At 38.3% G+C, this 24,486-nt stretch overlaps 1 protein-coding gene across 2 annotated transcripts; it reads left to right on the top strand.

Moving 5' to 3' along the window:
• Positions 1-400: 400 nt before the first annotated feature.
• On the top strand, positions 401-24,422 carry acp1 (acid phosphatase 1). 2 transcript variants are annotated; one of them, XM_058763693.1, is made up of 6 exons: positions 401-521; positions 2,365-2,438; positions 3,255-3,368; positions 6,134-6,195; positions 16,090-16,195; positions 24,063-24,422. In XM_058763693.1, exons 1-6 carry the CDS (start codon positions 479-481, stop codon positions 24,138-24,140), a joined length of 477 nt encoding a protein of 158 aa, XP_058619676.1. In that variant the 5' UTR covers positions 401-478; the 3' UTR covers positions 24,141-24,422. The 2 variants fall into 2 exon arrangements, with proteins under 2 accessions (XP_058619676.1, XP_058619677.1); XM_058763694.1 differs by lacking the exon at positions 3,255-3,368 and adding an exon at positions 3,077-3,190.
• Positions 24,423-24,486: the final 64 nt, after the last annotated feature.

Raw genomic sequence — 24,486 nt, 5'->3', positions numbered from 1 at the left:
GATACAGTAATGGCATGAGATTCAAAAGAGTTGTAATTGCATAGGGTAGAGCGGGTTGAGTATTTCCAATTGTTTGAAACGAGCAGGCCAGTACCCCCACCCCATAATGTATATGCCACATTAGATGCAGTCTGTGATTTTTTAATATTTTGTTGGAGAAAATTCCTCTTGTCACAGGGGCAGTATTGATAGTTGTGTAGGAATTTATAACTATCTAAACCAAGGATAAAAGTGAAAGTGTGTGTTTCAGGCTTTTTCGCTCTATTTATGTAATAAAATACTGTCTACTAATTTCTTAAAAATAGATTTTAAAAGCAACTATTTATTGTATCCGCTGTTTACTCTATGTATGCGCGTAAAAACAAACACACGCTTTAAACTCTAGCTGAATCTTGTCTAATCTAGCTGGTATTTTGGAACAGGCGGTAACTTGGACAGCCCTCAGTGGTGGCGCCGGGGACCTATAATAGTGACCAATATGGCGACTCCCGGTGGAAGGTCGGTTTTATTCGTGTGCTTGGGTAAGAAAGTTTATGATATATCACCAGACCTTCTTTGATTTGATTGTGATATTTAAACGAGCTTCATTACAGCTGGAGGAAACGGTCATCACTTTTTCAATGTTCGCTGGTTCATCGGCCTCATTCAGTGAATGAAAGTTGTCATCGTGAGCTCATAAACCAGCGTATTGCAATCATACGCATATCTCATCCGTTCATACATTAATGAACACATCGCGTTGATATTGGCGTTAGTGACAAACTATAAACTGTATATTTTTTTCATCATTGATTATCCGTAAGTTTATTCTCCAAGCACTAGTTTGGCCTTTTTCCACTCGCCTCAGTTGAGTTATATTGCTACAGATAAACTAACCCGGTTTAGAGCTTTCTTATTTTCATAATGGCATTAGGATATGTTTCGATAGCATTTTGCATAAGATGTTATATTTTATTGTCTGTGGATTAGTTTTTGTTGTTTTCAGCCTATAATAAAACAAAACCATAATCATAAGAGTGTGTAAAATATATACAGGTGCTGGTCATATAATTAGAATATCATCAAAAAGTTGATTTATTTCACTAATTCCATTCAAAAAGTGAAACTTGTATATTATATTCATTCATTACACACAGACTGATATATTTCAAATGTTTATTTCTTTTAATTTTGATGATTATAACTGACAACTAAGGAAAATCCCAAATTCAGTATCTCAGAAAATTAGAATATTACTTAAGACCAATACAAAGAAAGGATTTTTAGAAATCTTGGCCAACTGAAAAGTATGAAAATGAAAAGTATGAGCATGTACAGCACTCAATACTTAGTTGGGGCTCCTTTTGCCTGAATTACTGCAGCAATGCGGCGTGGCATGGAGTCGATCAGTCTGTGGCACTGCTCAGGTGTTATGAGAGCCCAGGTTTCTCTGATAGTGGCCTTCAGCTCTTCTGCATTGTTGGGTCTGGCATATCGCATCTTCCTCTTGACAATACCCCATAGATTCTCTATGGGGTTAAGGTCAGGCGAGTTTGCTGGCCAATTAAGAACAGGGATACCGTGGTCCTTAAACCAGATACTGGTTGCTTTGGCACTGTGTGCAGGTGCCAAGTCCTGTTGGAAAATGAAATCTGCATCTCCATAAAGTTGGTCATTCTAATTTTCTGAGATACTGAATTTGGGATTTTCCTTAGTTGTCAGTTATAATCATCAAAATTAAAAGAAATAAACATTTGAAATATATCAGTCTGTGTGTAATGAATGAATATAATATACAAGTTTCACTTTTTGAATGGAATTAGTGAAATAAATCAACTTTTTGATGATATTCTAATTACATGACCAGCACCTGTACACAGTTGTTAAAAGTTTGGGGTCATGTTTACAGTGAAAAAATCTGTCTATGTTCTTTTCAATTTTGTGTTCAGCAAAGAATCCTGAAAAAAATAAATGTATCACAGTTTTTCAAAATAAAATAAAATAGAAAATTAAACGGCTTTTTTTTTTTTTTTTAACTTAAAATTGAATTGTTTTCAACATTGATAATAATAAGAAATCTTATTTAAACACTAAATAAGCAATTTTATACTGATGGTGGTATGTATATACATTTACAATATGTATAAAGCAAACAAGAAAACATAATAGTATAATAAGATCAGTCTTAAAATATAAATACAATTGTGCTTTGCTGTGTCAAGTTAAAATGTAACTTAATGCTTGATTTTCTATGTCAAAAAATGAGATATCGTGTATATGTTTGTGTATATGGCATTTACTCAGAGTTAGACAGAATTTTTAGGTTTCATATAATCCTTGACTACGAAAATAATAAATTTCTTCATCCCTTTCCTCAATACCCAGGGAATATCTGCAGATCCCCAATCGCTGAGGCTGTTTTCCAGAAAATGGCCACAGACAATGGGGTGGTGGACAAGGTAAGTCACTGCATGTGATGCTACTTTTACTGAATGATGTATACATTAGTATTTTCTCCCGGCTTACTAAGACTCACAACTAATCGCATGTGCTTCAGCAAATTGTGAATTCAGTGCACTGTGCATCATCTTCTGGACGAAAGTAATTGGCTGGTCTTGAGGTTTGTTAATATTAAGTGTTATAGCAGGTATGTAACAAAGTAACATCTGCAGCCTTGCACCTCATCCACCCTTTGGTTGAGAGTATCAATATCATGATCATGATCATGTTACGCTTGCTCTTGTGGAGATTTGATATTTCTAAGGTTGCACAAGAGACAAACATGAAATCACAAAAAAATTGCTGTTCAAAAAGTTTGACAAGAACAATGAAAGTCAAAACCTCATGAGTCAAAATACTAAGAAACGGTGTCAGTTTCATTCCAGCCTTAAAGTTTAAGGCCAGAAATATTCAAATATGAATGCTTGGCCAACACAGTCCCATTGTACATGCTTAACTTGCATTTTTGCGGCAGTAGCAAACCGCTATATTGTACCATATAGTTCCAAGTTCTTCAAAAAAATTCTGTTTGTGTGTTTATAAATATTTATGTGTATTGCTGTTATCATCATAATGCTTTATGTATGTCTGTCTTCAGTGGAGAATAGACAGTGCAGCCACATCCACCTATGAGATCGGAAACCCCCCGGATCACCGCGGCCAGGCCTGCATGAAGCGACACGGCGTGTCTATGAGGCATGTGGCGCGGCAGGTACGGTGGGGTCCTGATTAGCACTCGAAGCTAGAACCGTGTTCTTTGTGTGTGTGTGTTACAGTGGGTTATAGACTCTGGTGCCACCTCAGATTGGAATACTGGCAGCGCTCCTGACGCCCGTGGTCTGGCCTGCCTCAGGAAACATGGCATAGAGACAGATCACAGGGCACGACAGGTACTGCAGATGTGGGATTTTGTGTGTTACAGAATGAGTGCAAGAAGCTTTCAGCACAGTCATGTTGTACAGTACGATATAGACAACACATTTATCATCATTTCATGAACTTCAGTTAGTGTCACTCGTATGGAAATATCAAACATATGCAGATAAAGGCAGTTTTGGCAGGAGAGCTTGTGTGAGCATCTCATCACAGTTTACAGCCAAAGGCACTTCATTTTTGTCACACACCATAGACATTTAATCTTTTTTTGTATTTTTAACTTGCCTAATAAATTGATTTTGACAGGCATCCACTCTCTATCTGCTGTTGACCCCTCTTCTCCATCTCCCTCTGTGTTTTCTGCTATTTTTCATCTTTTGTGCACATTTCCTGAGGAAAAGTCTCCACAGAGTTTGTTGTTTTCAGTTGGCTTCCAAATAGTGTATGGTCTGTATTTTGATAAAAAACAGTTGCTCCACAATGTATCATCAACGTATCCTTCATAGCACATGCATAGATCACAAAGACATCATTTTAAGGGAGCAAACTTTCTTTCCAGTGAAGCCAGACTGGTGCAGGACAGGAAATGTAACTGTCCCACAAACAAGCATAGCAGCTTTTTAAATTCTGTTGGATAGCTGACTATAAAGACAACTATATAAGTCACAGTAACCTTAATTTTGTGGTGGAAACAAAAAAAAACTGAATTGCAAAATGTAAACTCGGAATTGCAATAAAAAAAAAGTTAACAATTCTAAGAAGTTGCAATTACCTTTTAATTTAATACTATAATACAATATTATTGTGACTGCAGTAAATAAACATAAAACAACTTTAATGTTACCCAAAATCATTCTGGTGATGTCTGAACTTGTTTTATTTTCTAGAAAGTCCTTTCCTCTGATATGAACAGCTACATACATACAACAGGGTCAATAAATCTGACAAGGCCACATTAGAGGTTTACGGAAATCCATATCCCCCTCTATTTCATACACAATGGCTTCAGTATTATCCATATTCACTCTGATGTCTAATCTCTTTGCAAAAAAACCTTTTGGTCTGATGTGAACAGCTGCACACATAGAGCAGGGTCACCAAATCTGACAAGGTTGCATTAGAGGTTATTGAAATCATTACAGTTTGACAATTACTCTGACACATGCAAATTGCAAACTAAAACACTACACATTGTAATAATGATAACCAGTGTTAAATTGGATAACTGCGGAGCCCTGATAGATACCTCCGTAGATAATAATAAAGCCACTGTGTGGGAAATAAAGCTGATTTTGTTAACCTCTTATGTTGTGTTGTCAGATTTGGTCCCTCTACTGTGTGTCTGTGGCGATTCACATTAAAGCAGTATGCTTTAATAGCATCTGGATGGGCTGGATTGTTTTATTATTATATTATACAACCCCAAATCAGAAAAATTGGAAATTTTTAAATGCAAAATATCAAGAATCTGTTATTTGATAATTCTCTGTAACCTTTATTTAATTGGCAAAAGCACAAAGAAAAGATTTCCAATGATGATAATTCACTGACTGAATTAATTGTATTTTTTTAAAATATAACCAAATTTAGATTTTGATGGCTGCAACACACTCCAAAAAAGATGGGAATTAGGCATGATTAACACTGTCACTCTCATCAGCTTTCCTTTTAATTACAGTGTTTAATAATTTGGGAATTGGGGATACTAACTGTTAAAGGTTTGCAAGCAAAACTTTTGGCAATTTCGCTTGACAAGACTTTAGCTGCTCAACATTGTATTATATTATATTTCAAAAACAGTCTGAATGGTAAAAAAAAAGGATCATGATGAAAAAGCAAGCAATAGTCCTCATACAGCTTGTCTAAAAGATTATTTCACAAAGTAAATGAACCTGTTTTACCACACCACTTATTTGACGATTTTCAACACTTTTTTTCTTCCTTGTTGTTGTTTTTTAAGCAAATCCCAACCTGTGTGGCACATGTAATAGCTTTGTTGAAACTTGTCAAATGTTAAGTTGGCCGCTGCATCACCTTGCCTGAAATATACATGGTTTGGCCTTTTACTGTCAGACTAAGAGAAACTCCTAACTCACGTGCTTTCCACCCACATTTTCCATCCGTCAGTCAGATATTCCAGTCATGTGGGCAGGCTTTAGTTCGGCCTTTAGAGGTCAGGTTCATATGAGGCTGTACAGAGCTGAGCTCACACTAAAGACATCTGTGTCCCGTTGACCTCGCACAAATCACAGCCCCCAATTATACAAGAAAACACGTGTAGCCAAGGCAGTCGTTTCTTGTCCCAAACAACCCCCACGTATGTGTCGTTCACGATTTCCAGTTTTTGCGCTTTGTTGTTTTTGTAAATTGAAAACATATATTCCTATTATGACTGTCTCTGTGCAGTAACGTCCCAAATGAATCATGTGCTCTTGCTCAATATATGCACACACTTACATACAGCCACAGATGTGCTTTGATCCGTTTCTTAACTCCACGTCTTGAGTAAGGGTAGCGAATGTTCGAACAGACACAGAAGGCATGTCTACTCGCTCTCTGGCCCTTTTCTCGTGTTCCCTGGAGCTTGTCCAAGCCAGCGCCGTGCTCTTTTGGAAGCAGATTTGCTTCTTTCAGTGAAAGACAGGAAGAATTAGAGAGGAAAATGGCGAAAGAGGGGAGGATGTGGGCCGAAACCACTGGCCCGTGCTTAACGGGTCACTGCAGGACAATGTGAATTAAGTGTTACATGCGTTACTCATATGGTCTTTCTGTTTGTTAGGTCACCAAAGACGACTTCATGACTTTTGATCACATCCTCTGCATGGACGAAAGCAACTTGAGGTACGTGCAGGGGTTCAGTTGGTGTTTTAGACATGAGAAAACCATAAATCTGGATATTCTGGTGCCTTTTGTAAGATAAAACATCCTCGCCCAACCCCAAAAAAGCATTACCTTAAAATTTGTATTATGCAGTGTATTATATATTAAAAATAAAAAAATATATTTATTTTATATATTCAAAATAAATATTCAAAATTATATATATTCAAAATAGAAATCTTTTCAAGCAATTTAAGTCTTTGCTATCACGTTTCTTTTCAATTTAACACATCCTTACTGAATAAAAGTATTAATTTATTAAAAAAAAAAAAAAAGAAAGGAAAAACGTACTCACCCCAAATTTTTGAACAATAGTGTTTGAAAAAATTTCTATTTTAAATAAATGCTGTTCTGGTGAACTTTTTATTCATTAAAGAATCCTGAAAAAAGTATCTCAGGTTAAAAAAATAATAATAATCAGCACAACTGATTTCAGTATTGATAATAAATGATTTCTGAAGGATCATGCATCACTGAAGACTGGAGTAATGGCTGATGAAAATTCAGCTTTGCATCACAGAAATAAATTAGATTTTAAAGTATATTAAATTAGAAAACTGTTGTTTATTTCACGTTACTGTTTTTTTTCTGTATTTTTGATCAAATAAATGCAGCCTAGATGAGCATAAGAAACTTCCTTCAAGCATTAAAAATCTCATTGATCCCAAACTTTTGAGTGGCAGATAGATAAATGCTACCTTTCAAAGAAAATAATACTTTTGTTCAGCAAGGACACATTAAATTGATCAAAAGTAATAGTAGACACATTTTTATATTGACACAAAATATTTCTATTTCAAATAAATGTTGTTCTTGTGAACTTTTTATTCTTCAAAGAATCCTGAAAAAGGGGATCATGGTTTCCACTAAAATATTAATCAACAATTAAAATATTTTTCAAAATTGATAATTAGAAATGTTTCTTGAGAAGCAAATCAGCATCACAGGAACAAATTACATTTCAAAATCTATTAAAATGGAAAAGTTATTATTTAATTGTAGTAATATATATATATTCCAAGATCCCTTTATTTGTCAGGGATCAGTCACAATCCTCACAGTCACCACCCAGCACAATCACCTGCTCACAGTCACCTGACTACTGATTACACACACCTGCTGCCACTAATCAGCATCAGCATATAAACACACACATCCCTACCTCTCATTGTCCGGTCTACCGTTCACCTTAATGGACTGCTCTGGACTCCCTCTGTCATACGTCTTACCTGGGATACTTACCCCTTGGACTCTCCACCGATCCTCCATCGAATCATGAGTAACCCGATCCAAGATTATCCTCCCACCTGCAAATGAAAGACACTGCATCAGATCACAGCTAAGGATTCTGAAATCCATAACATCTTGCTCACTCACCTGCCTTTTGCCATTCTCGTTCCTGTTACCCAAGTTCCCTTTAATAAACCATCTTGTTTGTCACTTACCTGTTGTGTTGGACCTTGCTTTGTGACAGAAGACCGGACCTGGACCGTCAACCAGATGGATCCCCATCCATCCACACCAGCGGAGGTCCTGGAGGAGCTCGTCACTACCCTCCGGGCTTCCCTGGCTCCCCCAACACCTCCACGGTCTGCCTCTGTCAGTCCCATGGCCCTGCCTGCTACCTATGCGGGTGACGCAGCTGAGTGTGGCGGTTTCCTTCTGCAAGTGGCACTCTCTTTGGAAATGCAGCCTCAGCAATTTTCCACCAAGCGGTCGAAGGTATCTTTCCTTATCTCGCTTCTCCAAGGCAAAGCGCTGTTGTGGGCAAAAGCCATATCGGATGCTAATAGTATCATATCCAACTCATACAGTGCATTCACTAACCATTTCAAGGAGGTGTTTGGCTATGCTTCAGGAAAGCTCACGGTGGCCGATCAGTTGCTGCGGCTGCGTCAAGGTACTTCTTCTACGAGCGACTATACCCTGGAATTTCGTCCACTAGCGGGTGGAATGAAGCCACTCTGCTCAGCGCCTATCGGCAAGGCTTGGATCCCCGCATCCAAGCGCATATGGCCATATATGATGACTCCGTGGGATTAGAGAGCTTTATGCAGAGAGCCACCCGCATTTCCCAGCGCCTCACTGCCTCGCACCTCACCGAAACCGCCCACCAGTCTGTCGCGCCCGCTACGGGTTCCCCAGTACCAGAACCAATGCAAGTGGATAGCGCTCGGCTCACCCCCTCGGAACGGGGGCGCCGCCTGGTGGCTGGCTTGTGTCTCTACTATGCTGCTACTGACCACTACATCAGGACCTGCTCTGTCCAACCTCCACGCCCTGCGGTGAGTTCCCTTCAGTTGGATCCCGTCGTTTCAACTCTGTCATTACTACCAGTTCAACTGTTCACCGATGATCGTTCTGTTGCAGTATCCGCCCTCGTCGACTCAGGCTCCTCGGGCAATTTCATCTCCCAGGACCTATTGAAGCGTCTTCAACTTCCCCGGAAGCGCCATGCCCAGGAGTTCCGAGTCAAAACAATCCAGGGAAAACTGCTAGGGCGTGGATGGGTTTAAATATCGAGCTCCCACACTGAGGCTCAAGGTTGGTCACCTACATGAGGAAGAGATCACGTTTCTGGTACTGGAGGGACCCATGGTGGATATCATCCTGGGACGCCCCTGGCTCGTGCTCCATTCTCCAGAGATCAGATGGGACTCGTGTGAAGTGACTCGCTGGAGCGAACACTGTCACCGCCACTGCCTCTCGTCACTACCCATTCCTTCCCAGAGTTCCAGCACCATTCAAGTTGCCTCCACGCTCATTGAAAGTCCTGAGCCCCAGGAAGAAGTCACGGTCCCATCTGATTACGCGGCGTTCCAGGATGCCACACCGGCCATGGGACTGCGCCATCGATTTGCTGCCTGGAGCTAAACTCCCCAAGGGTAGAGTTTACCCTTTGTCCATCCCGGAACCCAAGGCAATGGAGGAATACATCAAGGAGGCTCTCAACCAGGGATTCGTCCGATCTTCCACCTCACCGGCAGTGTCGAGTTTCTTCTTCGTGGGTACGAAGGACGGGGGCTTGCGGCCCTGGATACCATATCCTCTTCCCCTGGTCCCGGCCGCCCTTGCGGAACTCCGCATATTCTCAAAGCTGGACCTGCAAAGCGTGTATAACCATCGTTCGCATCCGGAAGGACGACGAATGGAAGATGGCATTCATCACTCCATCAGGGCATTATTAATATCTCCTCATGCCGTATGGGCTTTGCCAACGCCCATCGGTTTTCCAAGGGTTCATGAACGAGGTGTTCCGGGAGTTCCTCCACCGCTTCGTGATTGTGTACATCGACGACATGTTGATCTACTTCCGGAACAAAGCCGAACATCGCCAATACGTTAAGCAGGTTCTTCAGAAGCTCCACGAACACCATCTCTTGAAGCTGGAGAAATGCGAGTTCCATCGCCCCACGGTGCAATTCCTAGGTTACCTCGTCGGTCAAGATGGGATTCAAATGGACCAGGGGAAGGTAGATGCAGTCAGGAAGTGGCCTCGTCCCCAGACCGTTAAAGAGCTCCAACAGTTCCTAGAATTTGCAAACTTTTACCGCCGGTTCATCAAGAATTTCAGTCTCCACACTGCCCCCTTGACTTCTCTACTCCGAAGAAAGCCCAAGTCCCTGTCCTGGAACTCCAACGACCACGAAGCCTTTGAGAAACTCCAGATAGCCTTCAGCACGGCCCCCATCTTACACCATCCTGATCCAACCGCTCCCTTTGTTGTGGAAGTGGACGCCTCCACCACCGGCGTCGGGCCCGTGCTGTCCCAATACCACGGCGAGCCTCCTAGCCTCCATCCTTGCACATACTACTCCAAGAAACTAACCTCAGCAGAGCAGAATTATGACGTTGGAAACCGGGAGTTACTGGCCATCAAACTTGCCCTGGAAGAGTGGCGGCACTGGCTGGAGGGAGCTAATCATCCATTTACAGTCATCACCAACCATAAAAACCTCCAGTATCTTCGAGACGCCAAAAGACTCAACCCACGTCAAGCCTGCTGGGCGTTGTTCTTCACAAGATTCCAATTCTCCATAACTTACCGCCCTGGAAGTCGCAACAACAAAGCGACTTTTGTTTTGCCCTCTCCCGAATGCACTCACCAAACTCACCCTCCGATCCAGAACCAATCCTCCCTCCAGCCATGATTGTGAGTCCCCTTCAGTGGAATATTGATGAGGAGATCCGAGCCGCCAATCTCACCGAACCTGCTCCACTGGGAGGCCCAGAAGGGAAGACGTATGTACCCACCTCCCAACGACAATCCCTTCTGGGCTCAGTTCACAATGTACCGGGCACTGGACATCCAGGCAGCCACAGGACCCTCTCGCTCCTTCAAGCTTGGTACTGGTGGCCTAGTATGACCTGGGATGTCATCAGGTACATCCGCAGTTGCTCAGTCTGTGCCATGTCTAAGACCCCTCGTCATCTTCCAGTAGGCAAGCTGGTGCTCCTGCCAATCCCTCATCGACCCTGGTCCCACTTGGGTATAGACTTCGTAACGGACTTACCCAACTCCGAGGGCAACACCTGTGTACTGGTAGCAGTCGATCGCTTCTCTAAAGCATGCAAACTCATCCCCCTCAAAGGACTTCCCACTGCCCTGGAGACTGCAGAAAGTCTATTTCACCACGTTTTCCGAAACTTCGGAATTCCCAAAGAGTTAGTCTCAGACAAAGGTCCACAGTTCATTTCCCACGTGTGGAGGGCATTCTTCCGTTTACTGGGAGTCACTGTAAACTTGTTCTCGGGCTACCACCCCCAGACAAATGGCCAGACTGAGAGTAAGATCCAGGAACTCGGACGGTACTTCCGAGCATACTGTCACGACGATCAACACAGCTGGAGCCGCTTCCTCCCCTGGGCTGAGAATGCACAGAACTCCCTGCAACAAAACACCACTGGCCTCACGCCATTTCAGTGCATACTCGGGCACCAGCCACCACTCTTCCCGTGGACAGGAGAGCCATCGGAGGTTCCAGCTGTAGACCACTGGTTCCAAGCGAGCGAGAGAGTGTGGGACTCAGCTCACATCCACCTCCAACGTGCAGTGTGGAGGCATAAGACCTTCGCAGATGCTCGGCGAACCACGACTCCCATCTACCACCCTGGAGACAAGGTCTGGCTGTCCACCCGAGATCTGCGCCTCCGCCTGCCATGCAAGAAGCTGAGTCCCCGCTACATTGGTCCCTTCCCGATACAGAGGCAGATCAATGAGGTCACCTATGAACTGCAACTCCCACCCAGGTACAAAATTCATCCCTCCTTTCACGTGTCACTCCTTACACCCTGTTCTCCCTCTGCACCAGGACCCACCGAAGTAGACAAGCCTCCTCCCCCAGAAATCCTCGAGCAACCCTCCGTCTACCTAGTCAGAGAAATCCTGAACTCACGGCGACGGGTGGCAGGCTGGAATATCTGGTCAACTGGGAAGGCTACGGACCAGAAGAATGTTCCTGGGTGGCCAGGGACGACATCCTAGACCCCTTACTACTCGAAGACTTCCATTAGGGATGCACTGATACCACTTTTTCCAGTACTCGCCCGATACCGATACTTTTATTTTTGGTACTTGTCGATACAGAGTACAGATACCAATATTTTCATTGCATTTGTAAATTTTTTAAATATTGGGTGCAGAAACCAAAAGAGTATGTATAATGTGAGTTGGTTAACTTAATTTATCAAATAGATACAGTAAAACCAAAATTTATTCAGACACCTTCAAAATTTCTCACATTATCACAGTTTATTCGCTATAGTTTATGGTAGTAAAATATGACAAGAACTCAGAGTTAAACTGTGTCAGAACAAATTCAGCTCAATAATATCAGATAACTTTGATAGAAAGGTATGTGATGGATTACAATCAACCAAAATTATTCAGACAGCTGTTAGTATGACAATATTTACACAACTATCAATACTTTGTCAGGCAACAAATCCTTAATGACAGCCTGTAGTCTCCTGGGCATGCTGTCAACCAGGTTCATGCAAACCTGAACTTCAGACTCGGTCTGAATAATTTTTGGTTCCAAATTTGTAACCAAATTTTATTGGTAGTCCACTGTATGAAGAATTTTTGATAAATGAACTATAGTGTCCTGCACCCACTAGTAAAAAATATCAAAAATTATATTTGGTCTCTGAATAATTTTTTCAGATCCTTCGGTTATTTCCACACTTAATTATGCACATTAAAATGTATTTTACAAGTTTTTGTTACTTTCACTGTTCATTTTTTTTTTGCTCTATGGTGTGTGTGTGTATATATATATATATATATATATATATATATAGGTATATTTATATCCAGGGTTCGACAGGTACTTGAAATCCTTGAAAATGCTTGAATTTTAACAAGGTTTGAAAAGTGCTTGGATTTTGGATAAAGTGCTTAAAAAAGCATTTGCATTGGTGTCATAAAATTATTTTCTTACGGAATACTAAATATATATTTTTAAAAAAAGTTTTTTTTTTGTTGTTGTTGTTGTTTTAATATAAAATAAGCTTCAGCTCCCCTCGAGTCTGTGTGGCTGTAGTGTGATCTGTCTGTCTTTATTGACACGCGCCCTCAGATGGAACCGAGCGGGAGACAAAAACACGTCGCGGGAAGTTGCCGCTTCAGTGAGCGTTGGCTTGAAAACGACAAATACAAATTATGGTTAAAATAATGTAAAGTCTCCTGTAAATTCTGATTTTTTTCATGGGAGAGTCTGTGCTTTCAAGTCGTGTAAAAGGTAAGCAAAAATGCCCATGCTGAGTTAAATTAAATATGTTAAGACTGTCACGATTAAAGTGAAATAATAAAATAAACATTTCAAAGTCAAAATGCAAGGCGGGTGTTTTTAATATTAATTTATCTCTGAAGTGAACCGACTGCCATGGCATTTTCTTTTCATCTCATCGACATACAGTAGGCTATAATGTCTGAAAGTATCATTTATGAGCACAGTGCTGCTTTGTGTTCAGCCGTTACCGGGGAAACCGCTGTATCAATACAGTTCCAAAAGTGCCACCTAGTGGCAGACAGAACCTCATATTTTAGCCTTTAAACTATTTTTAAGAAATAAAGGAAAGGGATAAGTCAAAAGTGTAAAGAATTATTTTATTTTAAAGCACACAAGACATCTTACTGTTTAAATGTTTTAGATTTTTGAAGGCACAAGCTTTTTGTTCTGAGCAAAAACAGCAGCCGGGCTTATTGAAAGTGCAAATTAATCATCTGCCAACAAAGCCGCTGAAAAACAAAATAATTCTTTATACTTCTGACTCATCCCTTTTCTTAAGAATATTTTAAAGGCTGAAATGTTAAGTTTGTCACTTTATAAAACTCTATTTGTGAAAACCTGTAGGCCTATTTGAACTGCAAATCATGATTTTTGCAGTCATTTTATAATTTAATATGTTACCATAGACATTGCCCTTCCCCATTTATATAGTATTTATTTGATTTGTGCAGGTCTTAAATAGCCTCACATTTTATTTAAAAAATCCTGGTGGTACCCTGTAAATTATTTCTTTCTTTATTTTTTACTTCGTAATTTATATACTTTATGTTGGCTATTTATATTATTCAATGCTATATGCGATCCAGACTGGTGGTTTTTAATAGCACAATAACATTTGATTTAAAGTGAAAAACTTGTGTGTGTAAACATGTAATTTACCACAGTTTAAAGTGCTGGAAAATCTTGAAAATGCACCTTGAAAGTGCTTGAAAAGTGCTTGAATTTGAATTTGGGAAAGGTGTAAGAACCCTGTATATCTTTATATTTATATCTATTTATATTACTCTATATTACTTGCTGCCTACAACCATAATGTGTTTCTGTTGTTTTCTTGTTTCATCCTCAAAGGAGATATTTTGAGGGAACGTTTGCTGAGAATTTAAGAAAAGTGGGTTTGCTTCTCATTGAGTTTACTGGTATAAAAGCCATGAGCAGCAATGAGGCCCTTGACATTTGCTGAATGTAGGAATTGACTCCCACCTTATTCCTTAGCCTTAGTCTTTCTGACATGAGAATGATGATTGATGTCGAGTGAAACTGATTGAATGAATTATACATTACATGGATCTGTCAACACTGCAGAATGCATCAAACATTCTGAGTCTGATATGGGTAAGACACTGAAATAAAGGGGGCAGGAGGGTCTTTTTTCTGCCAGATGGGGTGTGTGTGTGTGGGTGGGTGGGTGGTTTGGGGGGTATTGTCAGGATCACATGTTCCTGCTAGATCCGGTGCTTATTAAGAAGATTACTGAGTTCTTTAGATTCCTTGTCTTTGCTCTGTGATTCTAGATCTCGGCTTTCGTTTCTTCGATACTCAGCATGACAGACTGACGTAATATCATCTCACAGTTATATTTAGTCATGATTGTCTGTCTTGGGTTAATCGGGGTTGAAAATATACATGCGAGGTCATCATCTGTTGTATTTTTGCATCTGTATTGTGATGTTATGTGTGTATGTGTATGGGTGTTAAAGGTCTGAGCTGGTAATCCTAAAGGTCGTAGGTTTAAACCTGGAAGAGATGATCCCTGAACAGGAGAGTTAATGAGACCCCCTCTTGGTTAAGATGCTGAACCCCCGGCACAAGCACTGCAAGTGTGTCAAATGTTCCTTGAAATTCCTGCATTCTGTGTTTTATTCCTGTGATGGCAAACCTTGTTTTCATAAGCCATTACTCCAGTGTCAAATGATCTTTCAGTAATCATTCTAATATGCTGATTTGGTGCTCAAGAAATATTTTTATTATGAGCAATGTTGAAAACAATTGTGCTGATTAATATTTTTTTCAGGATTCTTTGTAAAATAGAAGGTTCAAAAGTGCAGCATTAACTTGAAAAATAAATCTTTAAATTCACCTTTTTAATGCACCTTTGAATAAAAGTATTAATTTATTTTAATAATAATAATTTAATAATAAAAACCTTACGTACTCAAAACTTTTAAATTGTACTTTAAAAAACAATTTATAATGAGAAATAAATAAATAAAAAGCTTATAAATATCATGTGGAAATTTTTACTATTAGGTTGACACTGTATTTTTCTATCAATTTTTAGAGCACTTTTAGATGCATAAACCCAAAGAGAACTATAAAACTATGGCTGTCAATAGAATAAAATATTGTAATTAATCCATCAAGAATGAAACGGTAATGTCAAATTTGGGACATTTATCTAGTCACACTTCATTCTAAGGTCCAATTCTCACTATTAACTATGACTTTTGCCTCAGTAATTTGCTGCTTATTAATAGTTAGTAAGGTAGTTGTTAAGTTTAGGTATGAGGTATAATTAAGGGATCTAAAATATGGTCATGCAGAATAAGTCTTTAATATGTGCTTTATAAGTACTAATTATTAAACAGCCAATATGCTAGTAATATGCATGCAAGTTAGTTTGAATTGGTCCTGAAAATAAAGTGTTACCATTTATCTATTTTATATTATTTTGTCACACTGTTTTTCTCTCCTGGTTCAGACAAACCACGACTCATTTGAAGATATGTAGTTTTGCACGTTTTTAATATCCTTGTTCATGATGAGCCACACCAGCTGTCACTACCTAGGCGCTGTTGTGTGTGTTGTTATAAATAATTTATTTTTTTCAGCTGTTTGGTGTGTGTTGCAACGTCTTGCTCCTGGGAGACTGTTGCAGAAAGAACAGTCAGATCCTGTCAAGATTCACTGCTGCTTAAAACATATTCCTGAATTAGTCTGAAAGAACATAAGGAATCACGCCATTGATATGAATCAGATTATGAATCCGTCCATTGGCTGCACAAGATCTAAAGTGTGTGTGTTTGTGTGTGTGTGTGTGTGTGTACGTACGGTTTTCTTACAGAGATCTGAACAAGAAGGCAAGCAGCGTGAAAAACAGCAAAGCCAAGATTGAGCTTCTCGGCTCATACGATCCTGAAAAACAGCTTATTATCCAAGACCCGTACTATGTAAGTGTACACACATGCACACAGCAGGATCTGCCCCAATCCCTGGTCGTTTATTGCCAAATACTCAATCAAAGTAGCAATAGGCCCAAAATAAAATTTATGCGTTTTAGGGCTCATGTCACACTCACTATTCCAGCTTAGTCCGACTCCAGCTGTTAACTAGTGTGGGAACCGCTTCGGATCAATCTTGCTTTGGTAGATTATTTTGAAGTTTCCCACAACAATCACTCCCTTTTAACATTTATTTTTGTATGATTCATGATAATTCATATTTTCAATTTTTGGATATTACTTATTTGGATGTTGAAATAACTTCTATCCAAGCTTAATTTGACAACTGTAGCTAAGGTTGTTTTTTTTTTTCTTCGAAAACACTGGAGCATCCTGACTACTCTGACATTTACAGTCAGCATTGACCAATGGTGTGAGTTTGTGGGCGGGACCAATTATATGTACACAAGTGGTTGTAATTTTTGCATTATAATGCTAGTAGTGCAGAAATAATACACATTTCACCTTCAGCATTACAGTCTTGTGGTTGGTTAAGGGTTGTGATTGTGTAGAGAGAACTTTTTGGGAATGCTGCAAGCTGCTTAATTGGTTATGGCGTGCTTGGATAAAGACTTAATCATATACTTAGCCAATAAATCATGTCCTCTGATGCATCTGATGCATTGTGTGGTCGTGGCCCCTGACTGATGTTTGAGAATGAGGATTCCTCAGTGGATATCTGTGTGTTTTTAAGGCGTACTCCATATGCAGAGTTTCTTCAGCTGTCAACACGCACTGGATATGGATGTCTTGTGGGTGAGGACAGCTTTTAAGGGGGAAAAAAGGAAAATTCTGTCCTCATGTCATTCAAAGCCTGTATGATTTTCTTTATTGGAGCACAAAAAAGAGGATTTGTTTTGAGAGCTGTTCGCTCTTGTAAATGCAGTTACAGTGAATAGGGCTTTCAAACTTCACAGAGGACCCAAAAAAACATGTCAATATGACTCTTTGAGTATCCTGAAGTTGTAAAAAAATCGATTTGCTTCAGGAAAAGATGAAAATTTAAGTGGAAATGCACTGATAATCTAGTGCTTCAACACAAGGAATTGACTCGGAGAATCAGATCATGGTGCAATCAAGTCATTTCGGAAAGGTCAAATGTGACCCAGGATAGGGCTGGGCGATAATTCGATAACGATAAGTATCGCGATATAATTTTTCCTCGATAAAACGATATGAAGAGGTCGATAAATGTTCGATATAATGTTTATGCGCCAAAAGCGGAACGAAACACGAACGACTCATTCGAATCGTGCCACACGGACCGTTTATCTGCTCGGATCAAAGTCAAACTGCCGCGCGGCGCGAGCTCACTAGAGCAGATGCGTTTACTCGCTGATGAGACGGTCACGCGAGCAGTAAACAGCGCTGTGAGATCGAAGCGATTGCATTCAGCGATGAACACAAATTATTCTCTGATTTAAACTAGTTTAGAGCCAAACAGGAGAAACACTGTGTGCAACAAGACAGTCAGAAGGCTTTCAAGTCTACACATCGCCGTCATTTACCATGGATTTACTGTAGTAACACTCACTGCACCATGGTATTGTGGCAGAAATGTGGAATATTCACATTGAATTTTATTACAGGAGTAATGGTGTAAAATTATAGTATGTATTTGTGATTAAGCTATAGCATGTGTGCATTATACTGAATGTTTTTAGACTACTGTTTTTCATACAGGCTACCTAAAAACCACATAGTTATATATATTTTTTACCATGGTTATATGTGTGGTTTTAACTGTGTTTATCATGACTTAAATGTATGCTACTATGGGAGACCAATGCTTAATAAAAAAATTAAAAACTTGGTCAGAATAAATTTAACCATATAAAACTGAGGTTGCTACAATTTGTACAGATGTTACTGATTTTGATAATGAACAAAAATTTACCTCTGCATCCTAATTCAAGCTACTATCAAATGTGAATTTCTAAGAGACAAAAAAGTGATTATTATTATTATATTATTATTATTATTAATATTATCAGGCAAACCAAACCTGTTTCTTGATTTGAAACAATATCACTCATTAGAACATGCAGCACCTAAGAAATTAATTTTTCTAGTTAGATATTTATTTTGTTAAGGAAAATTAATGGTCTGGTTTCTACAACTTTCACTTTGGAGCAAAATTCTGGCTTTAAACTTCAAAGAAATAAAGATTTGACATTTATCGTGATAATTATCGATATCGACTGATATGAAAAAAATTATCATGATAGTTATAATATAGTCATAAGCAGGGTTTAAATTGGACCGGGGCTAAGTCCCGGCACATAGACTCCAGGGCTCGACATTAACGCTTCATTAATGCCAGACAAGTAACATGATTAAAACATCAATAACCAAAAATAACTATGTAAACACCAAAACGCAAGTATTATTCTGATTTCATTTAGACTAGAGTAAGTGGCGAATAGTGGATATAGTATACTGTATATAATGCATCTGTTGACAGTATAATGTTGCGCTGCTGAGGCGAAGGTTCACGCAGCCTCTCGAGGAGAAATCAAAACACGCAACACTAAGAAACTCAGCATACTGAGGTAAAAATTCAAAATGGAAAGTTTTTATATTTAAAATACAGTTAGTTAGGCAACATCACTCACCATTACGACTGTTTAATAGTTCTATAAACAGTTCAATGAGCAAATACAATAATATTAGGTCACTTACATTTTTGGTGGAAGCACAGCGCATCTCAAAGCAACCATCCGATTCATTGCTAAATGATTCCGTGTTTTGAACGAATCGGTTGAGTCAAAGTATCATTAGCCCATGCATAAACATCTGATGAATCTGCCGTTTGAACGAATCGTTTGAATGAACGACACTCATTAAACGCTCACTACTGGCACCTACTGGCGTTTTAATTTAGTTTAAAAGTATAATTTCCACCCTTTCTTTTTTGTATATTCAATTTTATTTTTTTTTAAGAATCTCATAATTTAATGTAGTTGTATTTTTCAGTGTAAATGATTTAATTTGATAACGTATAGATAATAACAATCACATTATTATAATTGAATTTATAGATCAAATGTAAGAATTTGAAATGAAAGTTAATGAGATTAGTGGGAAAATGCCCTCTATAAAGGTAAAGAAAATAAAATACCTTGGATAAAATGTATCCCCCCCCACACACACACACACATAACAAATCCCAATTTAACCCCTGGTCATAAGGGTGAATTTTTCAAAATTGAGATTTATACATCTGAATAAATAAGCTTTCTATTAATGATGTATTGTTTGTTAGAATAGGACAATATTTGGCTGAGATGCAACTATTTGAATATCTGGAATCTGAGGGTGCAAAAAAAAATCTAAATATTCAGAAAATCGCCTTTAGTTGTCCAAATGAAGTCCTTAGCAATGCATATTACTTATCAAAAATGAAGTTTAGATATATTTACGGTAGGAAATTTACAAAATATATTCATGTAACATGATCTTTACTTAATATGCTAATAATTTTTGGCATAAAAGAAAAATTGATAATTTTGACCCATACAATGTATTTTTGGCTATTGCTACAAATAAACCCATGCTACCTATGACTGGTTTTGTGGTCCAGGGTCACAAGAATCACTTTTTCATGAATTGGACATTGCTGCTTCTATAATGAAGTCTCTTGAATGGGTGAAGGGTGAAGATTTTCAGTGAATAATAACTTAAATTTTGTCCGTTCCTCACAAAATTATCATATAGCTTCAGAAGAATTTGAATATAGTGCACACAATGTATGGACCATTTTAATGACGCTTTTGCATCTTTTTTGATGTTTTAAAGAGATTTAGCGCTGGGCGATGTTACTGACTAATTTGAATATAATGTTTTGCCGCATTTTTTTTAAACCGAGAAATTGTGGTTTTGAATAAAAATATTAGCAAATGTTACAATTACACTTGCTGACAATTAGGGCTGAGTAAAAATATTGTTTTCTCAATTATTTTTTTCTCAATCACAAATGTCGATTCTTAAATCCCAAGAATCCATTAGTCTAGCCTGTTTTCAGTTAATGAATGGAACATTGTATAGAGCAACACCTATCCAATAAATCGCACTAAGAAATATTTCTTATTTTAAATAATTTCTTTACATATAGGATATGTTGAAGGCAAGCTTGTACAGTATTTGTGTCACAGGTTAACCTGTTGACTCTATAGACTTGGACTTACAAACACACCCATTTCACTTGTACTGGACATTGCCGGCAAATTAACACCTGTGTACACACCAGGAAAGTGTTATGGAGTTTTTGTTTTGTTTAGGCTAAGTTTGTTACTGCTGTGTTTGTTCTAGTTTTCAACTCTTGATAGTTTTCCGTAAATCACAATTTTTCTAAAAAGTACAAAAGGTCAGTACATACAATACATGTGGTGATTATATTTATTTTTCTATAAATTTTCTACAAACCTTGTTCAGTTAAATTTCCAGGTTCACACTCTGTACAATCAAACCCTTAATCTAGGTCCAACTGGTTTTTAAAACAACCGCCACCTCACTTCCTGTGGAAGCTGCCATTTTGTTGTGATGTCAGAGGGGGGGAGAATTTAGGAACAGTTAGTTTTACATTTAATTTGTTGGTAAACTATCTTCTGTTAATGGTTGTTGTTTTACTTGTTCGGAGGGTTTAAGTCTGGTTGTGCTGGATATTTACATTATTTCATTTGTTTGTTACAGACAATTTTGTTTGTTTTCTCCCCAGTTGGTATGCCCTGTTGGAGGGGCATTAGCCTATAAATAGGCTTGCTAGCTGAAAGGAAGTCAGTTTTACATTTTGTCTTTGGTTCTGATTCGGACTGAGCAATGTTAGATACTTGGGCCATTTTGGTGTAGCCAAAGAAAGCACATTGTTGCTGTTTGTTTCTTTTTGTACAGTTTTTATTTATTTTTGTTTCCTCATGCACTTGATGGTATTTTTTCACCTTCCAATAAACCACCAATTTTTGATTATTGCACCAACATTTTGTACAGGACGTCATTTCCTTTACCACTCCAACTGGTTGGCCTTCCCACAATTTGCCTTCATATTTCATGCATCCTTTTTGCAAAGATATTTAAGTCATTTTTTTTACGTTTACACCATGTTGTCTACTTCACGTGTGTAGCACTTGGAAAAGAACCTTTTTTAACCAGATGGTTAATAAATAGAATCATGTTGTTACAATTATATTTTGACTAGTTAAATGCAAAAAAACCTGTTAAAATTGTTCTAAGAAAAATTTAGATTTTACTTTTTGCCACATGGCCAAGCCTTAGCTCTCATTCTGTTGTTATTGCCTGGAAAATAGTGTCCACATTATTCAGTACATATCCTTTTGTGTTTCGTGGAGGACAGTCATGTGGTTTTGGAACATGAAGGGCAGTAAATGATGCCAAAATTGCACCATATAACATCTAGGTCAAAAGCTTTGGATGAATCTGTGTGTGCCTTGTGGTCTTTTGACGTCTCTTAATGTGAAGCCAATGTAAGAATATTATTTAGTGTTTTAAACAGAGGTGCTTAGTGTCACAAAGTGTCACAAACACTCAATTATGACAGAAAGGGTGGTTTAGCCAACTTGTAAAACCACAAAACTGATGTTTGGAAGGGAGTAGTGTCGATTATGAGAAGGAGGGTGATTGTGTTGAGAAATAGAAACTGGAAAGAACCTGACGGGCCACCCCAACTGAGATCATTAGCATTCCTCCTCCAGACAGTGTCAGGTCATCACGCTCACACCACCAGCTCTCCAAGACACATCTGTGAAGATCAGAAAACTCACTTTTATGTGAGAGGATGTCTTAAGGACTGATTAAAGACACATTTTGAAGATGTTCCCTAGGCTGAAGGCTTCCAGCACATGTGGGTCACAGCCACATTGAGATTGTTGAAGATAATCATGGAAGGTGTAAAGTTGGATGTTTCCTCTCTAGTGTTTCTTCATGGCAGAAAACCAGCTAGCTGGCTGAAGTAGGTAGGCCTTTCTGCCATCGCAGAATAGGAAACCGGACAGTTCGTTAGCCAAATGCTCTTGTGGCGATGATCACTCTTCAGATAGCTGAAATTTTCTGTTTAGTCCCTCAAGATTCAAGTCTGAGAGGAAGTGTGGTCCTTTGAGTGCAGTTTCTTTTGATGGAGGTGGTACATTGTGTGTCCAAAGATGAGATCCATGGTAATTTAGCACAACAACTTCTCAAACTGAGTTTATAGAAGAACCCGATGGTTAAATTTTATTGTTAACAAAAATGAATCATTGTTTACATAGTCATTTTTGGTGACTGAAATAAAATAAAAATGACAAACTTCACTTAGATGACAAATGTAAACTTAAAAAACACACAAAAATGAGAAATGTTGTCTTGGCAAATAACTGAAATAAGTTTAAGTTGAAGTACAAAAATTTAAATAGCTAAATAGGAAAAAAAAAAAAAAATGACAAGCACATATAAAATAAAAGCCAATTCAGAATAGGAATAAATACTATAATAGTATACAAATAGCATTAAATAGCACTGGTGTGAAACTTTATTATATTTTTAGTGTGATCTCTATTAATATTATTATTCTATATTGCAGTCTATAGAAATGTTCATTTCCTCTATTTTTACTTTTAGATTTAGATTTACCTATTATATCATTTAACACTCACTTAAAGTGAATCTTTAAAAACACCAATAATATAATAGAACTCTTAAATGTATTCTTTAGCAAATCTCAAAATTATATCCATTTTTCATACACTACACTAAAAATATATTTAGAAATTGTAAATAAAACAAAGATAACTGTTACAAGAAAAAATCTTTCTACTTCAAAATTTTGCATATGACAATGCTAAAAATAATATTATTTTGTGTGTTTGGTGTAATGCAATGTTTACGTGGTTTAAGGTTCAAAAAACATTATTTTCCACATACCGTACATTATTGTTGCTCCCCTCTGCCCTGCCTTTCTAAAATGCATTGATTTTTACAAAGCTCATTGTTCTGAAAAGCGCTGTGTGTTCTGATTGGTCAGCGATCCATTGCGTTGTGATTGGCGGAATACCTCAAGCGTGTGATGGAAATGTTACGCCCCTTACCATATATGGAATCACACAGCGTCTCCACGACATCGCGGTGGCGGCAACAATACTACAGTGAGATTAAAAGTTACACCTTTCTTCGCATAAACATTTGGGCGGTGTTATGCAAATCTTCCAACATAGTGACGTAGATTTGTGGGGGCATGTTTGAATGAGGCGTTTTAGGAAGAGGTGGATGAGTCTTAACTTTTATAAAGAATATCTCTTTGGGTTTGAGACTTTAGTCTTTGCAACTTTATGGATTTTATATATGCACAAACAGCTTGTAACACTCCAAAGACAAAGGAAAACTTGAAATCGCATCATATGACCCCTTTAATTCAATGTGTTTTGTGCAGTTTTTTAAATTCTATTTTAGAAACATTTAGTTTTTAGTGTTGCTGTTTTATTTAGACATAATAATATATATCTCTACTGTTTGCCAATATTAATATAATCTGATAGCCGTAGTTCATTGTTATTGCTGCTTTAGCACAAATTAAGGAAAAATGTACTGTTTTGGTTCAATAGTCCTAATGTGCATAAGCATTTTCAAGAAAAGTTAAAACCATAAATTAGTTGATTTAATTGTAAATTAGGTTGTAAATCTGCTCTTTACTTAATCAATTATCAAATCATTTCAGCTCTACTGTCTTTTGGTCATGCTTAAGTTCACGTGTCTCTTTGCTGCTATGCTTGGCTGCATAATTTCTGTTTACAGTTACATTTTAATGGCTCATGTTTGTTTTCACTTGCAGGGGAGTGATAAAGACTTTGAGACGGTGTATGAACAGTGTGTGAGGTGCTGCAAAGCCTTCCTGGAGCAGTGCTCATAACACACACACACACACACACCGCGACCATCTCCTGAAACCTGTGACGCCTCATCATGAGATGTTTGAACGTAAATATCCATTTGAAATAAGTGTCTTCATAAGCAAAACAAACAAACCAAACAATAGCAGCCTATAGAGAAGCACTTTGTCTTTAATTGTAAAATACGTTGTAATGAAATGTCATAGGATGCTTGTTTGAGCAGCTGTAAACTGCTTTTGTTGACCATACTCTCTGAAGAGAGTCAATTCACCAAAATAAACTGGCTGAAAATGCTGAAATCACTTTTGCCTTTTCTCCATTCATTTTTTAGCAAAATTTGAGTACATATTTTTGGCTTTTCCCTTC

Source organism: Onychostoma macrolepis, chromosome 23, assembly GCF_012432095.1.
Source record: "Onychostoma macrolepis isolate SWU-2019 chromosome 23, ASM1243209v1, whole genome shotgun sequence".
NCBI lineage: Eukaryota > Metazoa > Chordata > Actinopteri > Cypriniformes > Cyprinidae > Onychostoma > Onychostoma macrolepis.
This window is presented reverse-complemented; position numbering and strand designations above follow the sequence as displayed.